The sequence below is a fragment of the Physella acuta genome, unplaced genomic scaffold (genome assembly GCF_028476545.2).
Source record: "Physella acuta isolate Inbredline_101_S28 unplaced genomic scaffold, ASM2847654v3 ptg000988l, whole genome shotgun sequence".
Lineage (NCBI taxonomy): Eukaryota > Metazoa > Mollusca > Gastropoda > Physidae > Physella > Physella acuta.
In genome coordinates this window covers 230,728-247,606 of record NW_026732505.1, presented here as the reverse complement: position 1 = coordinate 247,606, position 16,879 = coordinate 230,728, and the positions used below count along the sequence as shown (strand labels likewise).

Here is a 16,879-nt window from a genome sequence, read left to right as displayed (position 1 = left end):
TAATTTACGCTACTTCCGATTTCTCAAAAAACTAATGTAAATTTTAAAAGTACTAATAATATTGCGCACTATTATACACACCTTTATTAGGCGTTCGCTTGGTGCGCAATTGTTTTTTACTGAGATTCTATTCTATTTTTAAAAGTTTTAGTATTTAAAATGGATTAAAAATCATAACTATATCCCCAGTTACCATCCCCTTGTTGTTTTATATAAGAATATTCGAGAAAGTTTAGGGGAGATCACTACCGGTTTATTTTAACTTAGTTTAATTAAATGCTCCAGTAAGACTAAAAGGAACGGTGTGGTCGAATGGCAGATCGTTTGGCTAATGGCCCGAGTGTCTCGAGTTTGGATCTTGGTTCGGACGTGTCACTATAGGATCTCTGTGTAAACTCAGCTCCGATGAGTACCTGACTCCTGTTAGGGGAAGTAAATGCGACTGGGCATAGTGCAGACCATCCCTTCATATGACTATATCAAGTAACATGAACTCTGGTTCATCTGCTCAGTGAATCGCTTGTTAGACTATAATTACTGATTACTTTAAAATATAGCACAATGCAGTTTGTTATTAGCACCTTTCGTTACTTTTAGAGCATTTGCTGCCAAAAAATCAGCTCTCTAGAAATCTCATTCTTGGACAATGTTCACCAACTTTGTGATGCATTGATCTACTGGGAAGGCGTGGTCGAATAGTTGAGGTACGACTGCTGCCCTGAAAGCCTCGAGTTCAGAAGCAGCGTTTAACACATAGAACTATCTGATTGGTACTTAAATCAAGCTAGTGAAAGAAAATATATATGGGCATAATGCAGACAACACTAATCTTTCAAATGATTAGGTTATATAGATAGGTGCTCAATGGACCACTAAGTTTGAATCTGTAAATTAAACATCTGTCTACCCTGTTTACGTCGCTAATTAGTTCTATTTGGTTCGGCCTCTACTCCGCCACCATTGAGGGTTCCATTTTATCGCCACCACGATGATGGTAGAAAATGTACTAAAATTACTAAAGATTTCTGCACTTGTGCTGGAACTAAGAAATTATTAAATCAACATCTGCAAAATCATCAACACGGTGCTTCTTTCAGACGTATTTCTAAGTGGGAGGGGGGGGGATGCACTTGAAACTTTCGGGTGGGGAGGGGACGGACACTGGTAAAAGTATATATTTTCTGTATAAATTTCAATTCGTTCGAGGGGCGGGAAGGGCGACGACGTGCTTCATGAGGGGGCGGGGGCACTGTCTTCTAAGGAGAGACCTGAAAGAAGCACTGTTAGACTGTCACAGTGCTCAACGTCGAACAAAAATAGCACACGTCGTGCTATTGATGCTGACAACAAAAGCACAGAAAAATGGACATCCTCAGTGTGGATAAAATGACCCCAGCCTGCTTTTGGATTCGCTTCCATAGCCTTTGTTCAACCAAGTACAAACTGCCCATTCAGCAGTTGTTTGATTTTGGAGTTGTATTTCCTAGAAAAGTGGTTGCCCCCAGCTAAGGAGCCTGCCCGAGGGTTCGAACTCGAGACTTTTGGGTTTAGCAACCATTAGCTTTACCGACTCGACCACGCCGACCCATGGTACTCATCAAATTTTTTAATTTATTTTAGAATGCTTAGTTTATGTAGTGTTTTACAAATTACTACCACTCAAGGGGTTTTATCGAATGCACGGAAATAAATTGGATGCCATCGCTTAAAGTAAGTTAGACTGTTGGTTAAAATCATGCGTTTCACTGTATGGCAGTAACATTTAAAGCTCTTTGATACATTGTCCTGAAGATTATCATCCTACTACCTTAAACATATAGAGGTAACCTTTTGAACCATACGGTCCATCACGGATGTGAAGTATGGTTCGCCTGATTTAGTGACCTCGGCATGTGAACTGATATTGTGGTTAGCCCTGTGCCCATCAGAGATAGATGGACTCAGGGACGTTCTAATGACTTGAACCCAATATCTGAACCCAATATTCTATCAATCAACCATTTAACCATGCCTTCAAAAGTTAAAGAATACAGCAAGTGAGATAGTATAGGCTACCTATCTGTACAATTTTTGTCTTGTTTACTGAAACACTACTGAAGTTATTTGGTATTTTAAATGTTTTATAAGCAAGAAATAAGGTACTACTTGCGGAAATTGGAAGTCAGTCAAAACTTGAAAAAAATATAATTTAACGCTCGTACATGAAATTTCATCCACTTGCCTAAAACAGCTTTCAAATTATCGTGTTCCCATGGAAATGGAGTAAAGTAGCATTTCCGATTGCTGCGAACTGATCAAAAAGTAGATATAAGCTTGTGCACACAATCTTATTCTGATACGTGATTAGTGAAATTTTGTCAACCTAACTTTAATGGTACTTATGTTATCGGATTTAAAGAGACCATAAGAAAAAAAAAGTGTCATTTCCGGTTAAAGGAAATCAATAAAAAATGTGTTCGAAAACTATAAATTCGATATAATACTTAAACATAAAACGAAACTGAAACGGTACTCAAGTTACCGTGTTTACAGACACCCAATACGGGTCTACGACAAATTCCCGAAAGACACTTGCCCGAATGCCGTTTGCCCGAAGGCCGATTTCCCGAATGGACACTTGCCCGAATGCGACAAATGCCCGAATGGACACTTGCCCGAATGCGACAAACGCCCGAATGGACACTTGCCCGAATGCGACAAATGCCCGAATGGACACTTGCCCGAATGCGACAAATGCCCGAATGGACACTTGCCCGAATGGGACAAATGCCCGAATGGACACTTGCCCGAATGCGACAAATGCCCGAATGCCACTTGCCCGAAGGCCGTTTGCCCGAAAAATGTTAACATTATATATTACTAAATAATCATTCGTAATCAATTTAAATTTAAAATGTTGGTAAACAAAACACATCTACGCAAAAAGAAAGTAAAACAAAAAATATTATATATTACCACGCAGATATTTTAAATTAATTTGTATTTGATATTTAAAAATTGTAGAAACATACTTTCTCTTCAATATATGAAATTAGACAAAAATACAATTTTCATTCATCTCCGGATTTTAAAATGAGTTTTGCTTTCTTTATTAAGTAATCGATTCAACACATTGTCTTAACAAGGTGCATTAAATGGAGATCAAACATATTTAACTACGTTTAGTTTTTAAATTCGCCACCTAGACCTCGCCTCATTCTTTTGATGATCACCACACAAGTTAAGCATAATAAGATAAACAAATAAACGCGCCTCTGTTCAATGTTGCGAGACGTCGCGCCGCCTACACCGCGTCATAAGCGCTGTATAACCACCGCAACACGTCGGATAAACAAGGTGTTCAAAACATACATCAAAAGAATGTTAGAACACCGCCGCCAACATCACCTAACATTTATTAAAGAATAAAGTTTTTCTTACTGTACTGTCTCAGTTTTGAAAAAAAAAAGCTAAATTTAAAAATATAAACAACTTTGTTTTATTCTTATTGTGTTAATAATGAAAATTTCAAACTTAAATTGATTAAAGAATGTCTATTTGGAAATATTATTTATTATCTAATATTTACATTTTCGGGCAAACGGCCTTCGGGCAAGTGGCATTCGGGCATTTGTCGCATTCGGGCAAGTGTCCATTCGGGCATTTGTCGCATTCGGGCAAGTGTCCGTTCGGGCATTTGTCGCATTCGGGCAAGTGTCCATTCGGGCATTTGTCGCATTCGGGCAAGTGTCCATTCGGGCGTTTGTCGCATTCGGGCAAGTGTCCATTCGGGCATTTGTCGCATTCGGGCAAGTGTCCATTCGGGAAATCGGCCTTCGGGCAAACGGCATTCGGGCAAGTGTCTTTCGGGAAAACGTCCGGCTCCCACCCAATACACACACACACACACAGAGCGACAAGGCTAGAAAACTAGGGTTTCCCGGCACCGTAACGTTGTAAAAGCATACGTCGAAATTTGTTAAAATCTTGTTTTAGATTTTTTCACGATTACACTTTATTTTATTCATTCCCAATACACTAAAATCTATAAATGTAGCGTAATTGTATTTGACGCTACAGTTCCGTACCAACGTGGATAACTTTTTCTTTAAGTAAATCTAGTAGATCTACAAAGGTTTTTCTATGATAGGATTTTAGTAAGATACAGATGGTATTTTACGAGTCGTTTAGAGCCCATGGCTAGTGGTAGAAAAAATTAAAGTATTTTATATTTGTGTTGAACAATTTGTTTGGTTGACTAGGGGTTGTGTAGCCAGATTTGACTGTCGGCCACGTCATATAGGCTCCCGACAAAAGGGCTCCAGTCAATAAGGCTCCCGACAAATAGGCTCCCGTCATTTAGTTTCTCGACACAACGGCCCCCGTCATTACGAATCCCGACAAATAGGCTCCCGTCATTTGGCTCACGACAAATAGGCTATTGTCAATTTTGCTCCCGACAAAATGACCACTGACAATACGGTTTCCGTAGAGACTAAGTCTCCCGGCAAAACAGTCTAATTGAATATGACACCTGCCATTGCGACCCTTTCATCAATATTCTTTAGAGTTATCTTATCCAACAATCTTAAGTAATATAACGTATTCATCTCTTGTTCGGCAGGTCTTATATTATTATATTTAGTATAAGAAATAGTATGTTTTAATTTAAGGGTCATCTATCTATGACTTCCATAAGTGAGTCGGTTATAGGTTGTTCCAACTCAGTGTGTGGGGAGAGGGGTCCACGCTGTACATTCCTACCTGCAGTATGCTTGTAGGTTATAAAAACAAAATGTCGTTATCCTGTAAACAACTTGTATATCATATATTTACACTTCTGTGCTTGCTTTTAAGCAACAGATCTTTTCTGTTGTAAATTAAACATTATCACAATTTTAGAATTGGTGGAATTTAGCTGTTAAGGGCTCGATTTGTTTGTGAATTGATGTTGGTTCATAAAAAACAATTTCATGCAGGCATTTAAAATAGGTTATAGTGATAGTGGATGTAGGACTAATGATTACTTTTATGCCAATAATGGTAATGCGATTCATTTGTCTGGAGCCAATATGTCGGGAGTCATTTTGTCGGAAGCCAATATGTCGGGAGCCCTTTTGTCGGTAGCCAATATGTCGTGAGCCCTTATGTCGGGAGCCAATATGTCGGGAGCCGCTTTGTCGGGAGCCAATATGTCGGGAGCCCTTTTGTCGGTAGCCAATATGTCGTGAGCCCATATGTCGGGTGGCAATATGTCGGGAGCCTCTTTGTCGGGAGCCAATATGTCCTGAGCCTATTTGTCGGTAGCCTAAATGTCGGGAGCCCATTTGTCTCTTGCCTATATTTCGCAAGTCAGTATGACGTGAGCCCATTTGACGGGAGCCGATAAGTCGGGGCACTTTTGACGGTGCTACTTTAACGGGGTCGTTTTGTCGGAGGTCGATTTGACGGGGTCATATTAACGGGGCCGATTTGACGGGGCCAATTTGTCCCGGGCCGTTTTGGAGGTGCGCCGTTTCCCTTACCTGCGGCCTACACTTTTCAACATCTATCTTCTATATATATAATTCTCTTCTGGGAGACGCTAGAAAACAAGATGTAAACGCGCTCCCTACCACCCCCACCCCTACATGGTCTGGTTAGCTGTGGTTCACTCTAAATGTTTACAAACAGAGCCGGGTTTAGTGACGACTATTAGGGACAGGTAATTTAGTTTGAAACGATTTATAACGTAGGGGGGGGGGGATAACTAAGTGGAGTTTACTTTAACGGAGTGGGGGGAAGGAGAGGGGGGGGGGGGGTTATCGTCCTTAACGAGCTACTTATAGTGTTTTAAAGAAATATTTTCAGTGGCAGCGTTGGTAGTGTCGAATTCACAAATTATGAATAACTGAAAAGTAGAAAAAAACAACAACTAAATAGCGGCGTATGATATGCCGCGGGTCGGCTCGTATAAATAATTCTCTTCTGGGAGACGCTAGAAAACAAGCTGCAAGCGCATCCTTGCAGTCCCCTCTCTTTCTCCCTATCACTATCACTACCACCCCCACCCCACCCCCACATGGTCTGGTGAGTTGTGGTCACGTTAAATGTTTACAAATCGTAGAGCCGGGTTTAGTGACGGCTATTAGGGGCAGATAATTTAGTTTGAAACGATTTTAGACTTACAGGAGGTAACTAAGAGGAGGCTGCTTTCACGGGGGGGGGGGGGGGGGGGTTAGTATCGGGGTTAGGGGAAAGGGGGGGGGGTAGTGCTTTAAAGCAAATATTTTCAGTGGCAGCATTGGTACTGTCGAATTCACAAATTATGAATTATAAAACAACTAAATAGCGGCGTATGACACGCCGCGGGTCCGCTCGTGTCCCAATATTTCAGGTGTAGGGGCACACACTGTGAGGTGAGCCGGGAAGAGTACATCAGCACTATGCTTATGTAAGTACACTTTCTTCTTTTCTTTCGGAACTATTACCGATTGCGATCTCCCCTTGATCATTTCATTCGTTCATTCGTTCATTCGTTTATTCGTTTATTCGTTCATTCGTTCATTCGTTCATTCGTTCATTCGTTTATTCTCTCATTCGTTCATTCGTTTATTCTGTCATTCATTCATTCGTTCATTCGTTCATTCGTTCATTCGTTCATTCGTTCATTCGTTCATTCGTTCATTCGTTCATTCGTTCATTCGTTCATGCGTTCATTCGTTCATTCGTTCATTCGTTCATTCGGTCATTCGTTCATTCGTTCATTCGTTCATTCATTTATTCTTTCATTTGTTCGTTCGTTCGTTTGATCGTTAGTTAGTTAGTTAGTTAGTTAGTTAGTTTGTTTGTTTGTTTGTTTGTTTGTTTGTTTGTTTGTTTGTTTGTTTGTTTCTTTGTTTGTTTGTTCGTTTGTTTGTTTGTTTGTTTGTTTGTTTGTTTGTTCGTTTGTTTGTTTAATTATTTATTTATATACTTATTTATTAAATGTATTAAATGTATTAAATTTATTATATTTATTAAATTTATTAAATTTATTAAATTTATTAAATTTATTAAATTCATTTCATTCATTTCATTCATTTCATTCATTTCATTCATTTCATTCATTTCATTCATTTCATTCATTTCATTCATTTCATTTATTCAATTTATTCAATTTATTCAATTTATTCAATTTATTCAATTTATTCAATTTATTCAATTTATTCAATTTATTCAATTTATTCAATTTATTCAATTTATTCAATTTATTCAATTTATTCAATTTATTCAATTTATTCAATTTATTTTATTCAATTTATTCAATTTATTCAATTTATTTTATTCAATTTATTCAATTTATTCAATTTATTCAATTTATTCAATTTATTCAATTTATTCAATTTATTCAATTTATTCAATTTATTCAATTTATTCAATTTATTTTATTCAATTTATTCAATTTATTCAATTTATTCAATTTATTCAATTTATTCAATTTATTCAATTTATTCAATTTATTCAATTTATTCAATTTATTCAATTTATTCAATTTATTCAATTTATTCAATTTATTCAATTTATTCAATTTATTCAATTTATTCAATTTATTCAATTTATTCAATTTATTCAATTTATTCAATTTATTCAATTTATTCAATTTATTCAATTTATTCAATTTATTCAATTTATTCAATTTATTCAATTTATTCAATTTATTCAATTTATTCAATTTATTCAATTTATTCAATTTATTCAATTTATTCAATTTATTCAATTTATTCAATTTATTCAATTTATTCAATTTATGTATAGGAAATATCTGACTGACGTTATCAAACCATCAAGTCTACTTTAAAATAAGACCTCCGTACTAAGGGACACAATATTATAAAATACATTGTACATGAAATTAATAATTGTCTTTTACTTTTTTACTTTATCGTATATACGAAGTATAGAGAAAGTATTGTAATCTGTGCAAAAAAAAAATCGAGATTTTTGCAAATCTCGACGTTTTACACCTCTCAGAGTCGGAAAAAAAATAGTTTTGCAATCTTGTCCGTATGTCTCTGTGTGTGTGTATGCGCATGTGTGTAAACACGATAACTTGAGTACCGTTACAGCTAGATTGATAAAATTTCATGTATAAGTATATCAAAATCGTAGATCTCCGTATCAACTTTTGAGCATTTTCCGATAACCGTAAGTGGAACTTTTTCTACTTTAAATTTTTCAAAAGCGAATAACTTGAGTACTATTTCAGATAAATAAATGAAATTTCACATGAAAGTGAAAGATCTAATTGTCTTCCTTCTGTCAAATTTTGAGTAATCTCTGTTGACTAAAAGTAGTAATTTTCATCCCCTGTTGTTTTATATAAGAATATTCGAGAAAGATTAGGAGAGATCACTCACGGTTTATATTTTACTGTTAGAATGCTGTTACTTGTTTTTGGTTGATTACAAGTCCCGCCAGACCAACAGCGATGCTGTTAAATGTTCTTATATTTTTGGGTTAATTTGGGGGCTAATACTGCATCACCAAGACTTAAAATAGTGTTGTTTAGTTTTTAGCGGTGGGTTGGTGGTGAGTTTTTTATGTTTGTCAAGGGGGTGGGGTGGGGCGAAATTGTTACAATCCATACACAGACACACGCGTACATAGCCACAACAGACACAAACACGCACATAAATACAAGGGCTAAAACAAAGCCTGAAAAGTCCCGAGTTCGAATCCTAGGTCATATGAGGTTGGTGCTGGTGACTGCAACTCGTATAGGAAAAGAAACCTCATAATCAAACAACTGCTGCCTTGTTGTTTGTTCTTGGTTGCACAAAGGCTATGGAATCAAATCTAAAACGGAACGCAGGGTGAAATTGGAATGAAATCCGTATACAGTTTGAGAAGTAATTCTTAAATTGGCTAGAGCAAATCCCTTCCAACTTTACATGCGCGCGAACACACGCACGCACGCATGTACACACAAACACATGTATACACACATACGCACGCACACATACTCAAACACATACACACACGCTCTCTCTCTCTCTATCTCTCTATCTCTCTCTCTCTCTCTCTCATACAGACAAGAATGCAAAAGAAAGTTTTCCGACGAAGGGAGATAAAAACACGGTCAAAATTTTTTAAAATGACTGTTTTTATTTGATCACACAAGAAAGTAAAAGCTAAATACACAAGATGCGGCTTGTGCAAGCTTCACCGTAAGCTCGCGAGCCGCAAGGTACGGCTCGACACCGCTAGTGTAAATTTCTCTAACAAGTTATTTAACATGTAAAAAACCTACATTCTTTAGCATAACTCACAATTATCTTCATTTACTTCTATATACATTTTATTTCTGTTCATTTTGATGTATAATACATAAATCTGGTTAGGAAAAACATAGGAGCTCTAATTGTTTAAGTAGTTGAATGCTGTTTAAAAACAAGTTAATTAAAAAAGTCTAGTGACATTTGTGCGCAATTTCCTTATGTTATCTAAAAATAGCTCTGACGTATAATGTTGGGGTGCGTTCAAGCTAGAAGAACAATCGGTTTGTAGGTGTTTATGTAATTTTAAAATTTGTGACCGAACGAGAGAATATTTTTGAAAACTTTCTTCGGCAATATTGTTCTAAATTATGACAGGAATCGATTGGTACATGTTTCAAGTCGCTAAGTGGTCTGGTTGCCGAGATATGGGCCAAAAACTGCATGTTTTTGAGGTTTTTTGGCTTTTCTGGGAAATCCATGAAAGAAACCCGGAATTTTTATGGCCTATGTTCATCCTCGTAACTTGCTTAACATAATTGCTTTTGGAACTAGTCATCGATATTGCTTCGTTGAGGAGGAGATACGACTTAAAGCTGCGGACACACATTCATCCATCCATCCATCCATCCATCCAGAAATGACGGGTTAATAAACGCAATTCTCCAGAATGGAAATTGCGCTAAAAATTGAGTCACGAAAATAATGAGGTCAGGAGGTGGAAACGCCTCTGGCATAGAAAGAGTTAATGTTGGCGCTTTTCCTAGAACGGGATTCTCTATAACATAGTATTAATCATACATACATTGCACATCTCGCAGTGATATTTTCAGGAACTGTTTAGCATCGGAAGCGCATCAAATCTTGTGCGCAGAGGAATGGGTGAACGAGAAAATAAAGTTCCTTGAAGAGGGTTTTTTTTTTAATTCTTTTATTTTTAGTTTAACGCCTATATACGTAAGCATCTTTAAAACAAACTTTTTTAGCTAGGGTTATGATCATGATTACATACTTGAATATTCCAAGTTGACGTTTATTTATTTATAATCTAGTTTAAATCTAGATCTAATATTGATTCAATCAATTATTCATTATTTTTTTCAGCTCATTTAGCTCTAAAGTTTACTTTAAAATTAAAATACATTTTATTATCGATAACTTGGACGTTTCAGTGTAGGAATCTGACTTGCGTAGATTTCATCTACAAAGTCAATATATAAAGAGAATGCCTTCCTCGATATACTTCGCCTTCTGTTCCCTCTCAGGTACCTTTATTTAATCTTCTTTCGCGTAATTTTGATATTTATATAGCACCACCCCTCATTTTTTGCACATAGTTGTACGTACAAATTTGTATTAAAAATTAAACAAACATAGAAATGTATAGTTTGATTTGCGAAATCTAAACCTTTCAGCAGATTTGTAAAATCTTTTTTGGGGATGTTATAGAGTTTTGAAAAAGTGTTCATTTCGCACCTTTTACGTGGTTTCCATTGCAATCAGAACTGCTTTAGGCAGCTATATGTGATTTTTGTCTATAGGCTAACAACTATCAGAATTTCTTCCAGAATCTATTATAACCGTTTTCAAAAACGTGAAATAACAGCTAAAACTCGTTTTCTAGCATTACTTTTTTATAATGCAAAAGTGTGACGAAACACCATCTGAACAACCCACTCCCCTCCATCACACACCGTCACAACATTACGGATCCCCCCTCCACTACGAGTGTTACCACCCCATATATTGATCACATATTTTTTTTTATCCTTATTTTACTAACTAATGGCTATTTTTTTATTTTTTTTTGTAATAGTAAACATTTCTTTTTTCAAATTTTCAAACTTTGGTATTGTGAAATACCGTTAAAATTAATTGCTGAATTTAAATTATGTTTCCTTTACTTCAAATGTAGCTACGGTTACTGTTACAGATTTAGTTATTGCAAATGTTACTATAATCAAATTGTACTTATTGCTACAGCTTTGGTACATTATTGCTACAACAATGTAATTGTTGCTAAAGATTTCATATTTTAACTATAGCTATAGCTACTGTTCCAATACTTCAAATATAGTTATAGCTGCTGTTCCTATACTTTAAATGTAGTTATAGCTGCTGTTCCTTTACTTCATGTATAGTCATAGCTACTATTCCTATACTTCAAATTTAGTTATAGCTACTGTTTCTATATGGAAATATAGTTATAGCTACCATTCCTATACTTCAAATATAGTTATATCTACTGTTCCTATACTTCAAATATAGATATAGCTATTGTTCCTTTATGGAAAAGTATTTATATCTACTGACCCTTTACCTCAAATATAATTGTAGCTACTGTTCCTATAATTAAAATATAGTTATATATACTGTTTCCGTACTGGAAATGTAGTTAATGATACTACTCCCATTCCCCTCACGTCGTTTTTGGCACATCGTGTAAATGTAACGGCCTTGTGTCCCCCCCCCCCCCCCCCCAGCGTGCCTGCATGTCGCCGCCACCCAGGGGAACGACCTGGAGCTGTCCATCCCCCCTCAGGACACCTCCTGCAACAAGCTGTCCCAGATCGAGGAGATCCCCGTCACCGGTCAGCTGACGATCAGGTCGAAGGAGCTGATCAAACACAACCCCCACTCGTATTTCGTGTTTGAGATATCTCAACCAGGTAGCCCGTACATGGAGGTAGGCTTGGTTTGTCAGAGGAGATGGGGAGGGAGTAGGCTGGATTGTCTCGGGGAGGGGGGAGAGTAGGCTGGATTGTCTCGGGGAGGGGGCAGTAGACTGGATTGTCTGGGGGTGAGGTAGGCTGGATTGTCTGGGGGGGGGTGTAGGCTAGATTGTCTCGGGGTGGGGGGGTGGAGGAACGGATTGAACCAGGGGGGGTAGGCTGGAATTTCTCAGGTGGAGGCCGGATTGTCTATTGGTGGTTCGGGAGTAGGCTGGATTGTCTTGGGGAGGGGGGAGTGTAGGCTGGATTGTCTCAGGGAGTGGGAAGTAGACTGGATTGTCTCGGGGGTGAGGTAGGCTGGATTGTCTGGAGGGGGGGGTGGGGGGTGTAGGCTGGATTGTCTCGGGGGGGGGGGGCTGTAGGCTGGATTGTCTCGAGGTGGGGGGGGGGGGTAAGCTGGATTGTCTCGAGTTGGGGGAGGGTGGTAGGCTGGATTGTCTCGAGGTGGGGGAGGGTCGTAGGCTGGATTGTCTGGGGGGAGGATAGATTGTCTCGAGGGGGGGGGGGGGTAGGCTAGAATATCTCATCGGGAGAGACCGGATTGACACAGAGAGGGATAGGCTGGATTGTCTCGGGGGGGGGGGGGTGTAGGCTGGATTACTTCAGGGGTACCATCTTTCTTAGTAGTCTATTATTTGACAAGGTAAGAAATGTCGAATAGCCTTATCAAACTGTTCTCATGAAAAAAAGGACAAGATCAAATGCTTCTAACAGAACCCAATTTATCATTTATATTTTCACTACAGACGTGTCGCATAGCCTTCGCAAACTGTACGCACGAAATAGGCCGACAGTGCTACTGTTTCTCCCTGGATAAAGTCAACTACGACGTGGTCTACGTCCATAAGGCTAGACTCAATGAGCAGAAGACCTGGGTCAGGCTCTCCTGGTTGTCGGTGACAGGGAAGGAGCTGTTGGATCCACAGGAGGGGAATGTTGCCCATTCGTATAGTAAGTGGTTTGTTTGTTGTATTGTGTTTCCCGTTTGTATAGTGAGTGGTTTGTATAGTAATTGGTTTGTTTGTTACATTGTGTTGCCCGTTTGTATAGTGAGTGTTTTGTATAGTGAGTGGCGTGTTTGTTGTATTGTGTTGCCCATTCGTATAGTGAGTGGTTTGTTTGTGTTATTACGTTATCCATTCGTATAGGGCTCGTAAGTAGGTCACCAACCAGTTCTACGGCTCAATAAAACCTGCAATAGCCTAGAACTGGTTGGCGACCTACTTACCAGCAATATAGTGAGTGGTTTCTTTGTTGTGTTGCCCATTCGTATACGTATGTTGTTTGTGTGTGGTATTGTGTTGCCTTTTCGTATAGTGAGTGGTCCGTGTGTTGTATTGTGTTGCCTATTCGTCTATTCAGACGCGAGCGTCATCAAGGGCATCGCGATCAACAATGAGATGATTCATGTCAACGATGGCCGCTGCGAGAGTTTTGCTGACCTGCGTGCGCTCAACACCCTGCGCGTCTGCTGCCCGCCTGCGTTGCCAGGCTGCGACATAGATGTCCTAGTCGAGTCGCACCAGCATCGCAACAGCAACTGCGCTTCCTTGCACGACGTGCCGAGGTCCGACCTAGAGAGGGGCTTCGTCATCAAGGTTACGTACTGCGTAGACCATTCGGAGATCATATTCTGTGACAATCCAAAGGGTAAGTGTTCGATTTTCTTCTTGGAATGTTATTTACATTCTTGCGTCGTAACGAACTGAGTTTTTTTTTCGGGTTTGGTTTTATTCTTAGGATTAGCGCTACTATTAGAACCATCAGGGATAATGTTAGGGTTAGGGATGCTATTTGGGTTAGGGTTAAGGATATGGGATAGGGATAGGGATGGGGATATGGATAAGGATAAAGATAGGGATAGCGTTCGGGATAGGGATAGGAGGTTGTTTTGTTAGAAAATAATGTATGAATTAATGTTACAATAAAATATAAATTATGTTATGTTGTGACTTAGTATGCTACTAGGAGAGACAACTCCAAAATTAAACAACTGCTGCCTTGTAGTTTGTTCTTTTTTGGACAAAGGCTAAGGAAGCAAATCCAAATAGAAAAGCAGGCTGAAATCGGAGTCAATGGCCTCAATGGCGCATAACCAGTTGACACTTAACGCTTAATTGTGTTGGAGGCGTGGTCGAGTCGGCAAAAAGCTCATGGTTGATAAATTCGAACAAAAAGTCTTATGTTCAAACCCACTGGCAGATAAATCTCGATCCCCTTCAACACTAATAATTAAAAACGAAGAAGAAGAAGAAGAACAAAATGTGGCCTCTATAATAAATTCAGTGAACCGAACCTTGATTTAACGCTTGACCTATGTATCAATCTTACAAGACCTGGCCGCTAGTTGTAATTAACCTTTTTAACGTGTCTAACTTTTTCAGGGGTAATTCATCAGAATGAAGCACTTGTTGATTACTCATTCGATACAAACTATTGCCAAGGTACACATTAATAATAGATATCTGTACATCACTGAAACTGAGCGGCATATATATATATATATATATATATATATATATATATATATATATATATATATATATATATATATATATATATATACATATATATTTATATATATATATATATATATATATATATATATATATATATATATATATATATACATATACATATATATTACGAACGCTGTTGCAGTATTATGTGGTAGAAGCCATTGAGTTAACTTTTGCCGTGGAGGGAAAGATGTATATACAGGGTTTACGGGAATGGGGTAGGTTAGTTGAGTTTGTGGTATTTTTGCATGATGACGGAGGTTGTATGCATAGTTCAGAAGTAAGTGGCTGCAATTGTGTGTGACATAAGTGTGTTTTTGTATGGTATGTAGTGGTGGGTGGGTGGAAATGATGTGTGTGTTTGGTGTGTGTGTGGTGGGGGGGGGGGGGGTTGATGTGGATGGATGCGTATCATGGTGTGGGGTAGAATATTCAGATATTGAGAATTTATAGCAAAAATTGCCGTTGTGTCTGAGGGTGTATTTATCTGCTGACAATTTAAGACAAAAAAATAACCAAACTATTCTTGTCTTTGACAACCCTCCTACTAATTAAAACAAAAGTACTTATTCTTTTAATGCCGAGGAATAAAAAGGAAAAATTCAAAATAAAATTAATTTGACAATTATACGATTTAGTATTACGGTGTAGTGATGTGTTTTACATTGCCTTGATAACGTCAAAACACTATAAAATTAGTATCATTAACTATAATCAAGTCTTCACAAGTTGAAAATTAAAAAAAAAAAAGCAAAACACGATATATCAACACTACATTTTAATTTTCGTTCTATTCTAGGCTATAATGACCAAAAAGTTTTAGGCAGCATCGTCATCAACCATTACACTCTCGAGCTTCATTCCGGTCGTTGCGGTCTCTTCAAACAGTTGCAGGTACTCAATGTGCTCAGCGTCTGTTGTTCCATGATGTTCGCGGACTGCAACGTCACCGTAGTGATTGACGCTAAGCTGCACACTGACCACAAGTGCATCAGCCTGCAGAACATCACCAGGGACGCACTGTGGCCAGGGTTCGCCATCAGGATCCAATACTGCAAGACGCTATCTAAGACGTATGTTTGCACCCATAACAGATGTAAGTTCGGTTATTTAAAAAAAAAAAACTTTAAAAAAATTTCGTTTTGGACCTGGCGGCCCACGGTGTAGGCGAAGTAGAGTTCACCTGATTATCTTGATTGACCATAATAAGATATCGTAAAACTTAGGGGGCAGTTATCAATCTTGGAGAAAAATAGGAGTTACACTGACCTTATCTTGCAGATGTTTGTTCCTATATCAACAAATCCTGTGGAAGCTCATCCATAATAATCTGCCCAAGGGTTCGAACTCGGGAGTTTCGAGTTAATAGCCCTGTTTTTATCCACCAATCCAGGGGTCTCCAAACTACGGCCCGCGGGCCGAATGCGGCCCACGAAGTCCTCTCATCCGGCCCGCGGAGATCTTTTTGTCCAAGGAAAAATAGTTTTTTGGTGATGATGAGGAAATTGCGCAGAAAAATCAAAGACATGCCTGGAAGAAACTGGCCCCCGAACTGAAGTTTGATAGTTAATGCGGCCCTCGTACTGAAAAGTTTGGAGACCCGTGCACCAAACCAATCCCAACACTATGTTATAGTCAGGAAACAAAGAAAGATTTGCATTGTATATTCTCAATAAAGGTTCTGATAGTTATGAAATCACTAAAACAATATTTAACTTCACTTATTGCAGTTTTAAACACTGAAGATGATGAACAATTCTCCACGGCCGTGTCCCTACTTTACAGTGTGGAGTTAACTATCGCGGCCTGGGTTTTGTCGATAACTGTGACGTCTTCAACAAGTCAGCGGGCACATTGGATATAAGTTTTTAATGTCAATAGTACATGGACACGACTGTTTAACATTTTGACACATTCAGGTGCGATGTCACTTTGCTTGAAATAGTTCATTCTATTAGTATAATATACTGTAATAATACATGATTACACACACACACAAATATATATTCACACACACACACACACATTTATTTATTCATTTATTTATTTATTTAACGAATGAATGAATTAATTAATTAGTTTATTTATTTATTTATTTATTTGTTTTAATTTTTTAAATTTATTTTAAGCTATTTAATTTATTTAATTTATTTATTTACTTATTTTATTTTTTATTCTTTTTTATTTATTTAATTTATTCATTGATTTAATTTATAAGACATATCTGACTGACGTTATCAAACCATCAAGTCTACTTTAAAATAAGACCGCCGTACTAAGGGACACAATATATTTTAAAATACATTGTACATGAAATTAATGATTGTCTTTTACTTTTCTTTACTGTTTGAATGTTGTTACTTGTGTTTGAAGCGTTATAGTAACTAACCCTGCCAGACTATTAGCAAAGTAG

The 16,879-nt window shown here is 37.8% G+C and overlaps 1 protein-coding gene across 2 annotated transcripts; it reads left to right on the top strand.

Annotated features, from left to right (window-relative positions):
• The first annotated feature begins 10,011 nt into the window (after positions 1–10,011).
• LOC131954316 (uncharacterized) lies at positions 10,012–16,472 on the top strand. Of its 2 annotated transcripts, none has more exons than XM_059317908.1 (8): positions 10,012–10,128; positions 10,388–10,480; positions 11,699–11,901; positions 12,694–12,898; positions 13,310–13,597; positions 14,332–14,391; positions 15,266–15,562; positions 16,197–16,472. In XM_059317908.1, the coding sequence occupies exons 2-8, from the start codon at positions 10,441–10,443 to the stop codon at positions 16,328–16,330; spliced, it is 1,227 nt and encodes a 408-aa protein (XP_059173891.1). In that variant the 5' UTR covers positions 10,012–10,128; positions 10,388–10,440; the 3' UTR covers positions 16,331–16,472. The 2 variants fall into 2 exon arrangements, with proteins under 2 accessions (XP_059173891.1, XP_059173890.1); XM_059317907.1 differs by having other exon boundaries at positions 10,012–10,172.
• Positions 16,473–16,879: the final 407 nt, after the last annotated feature.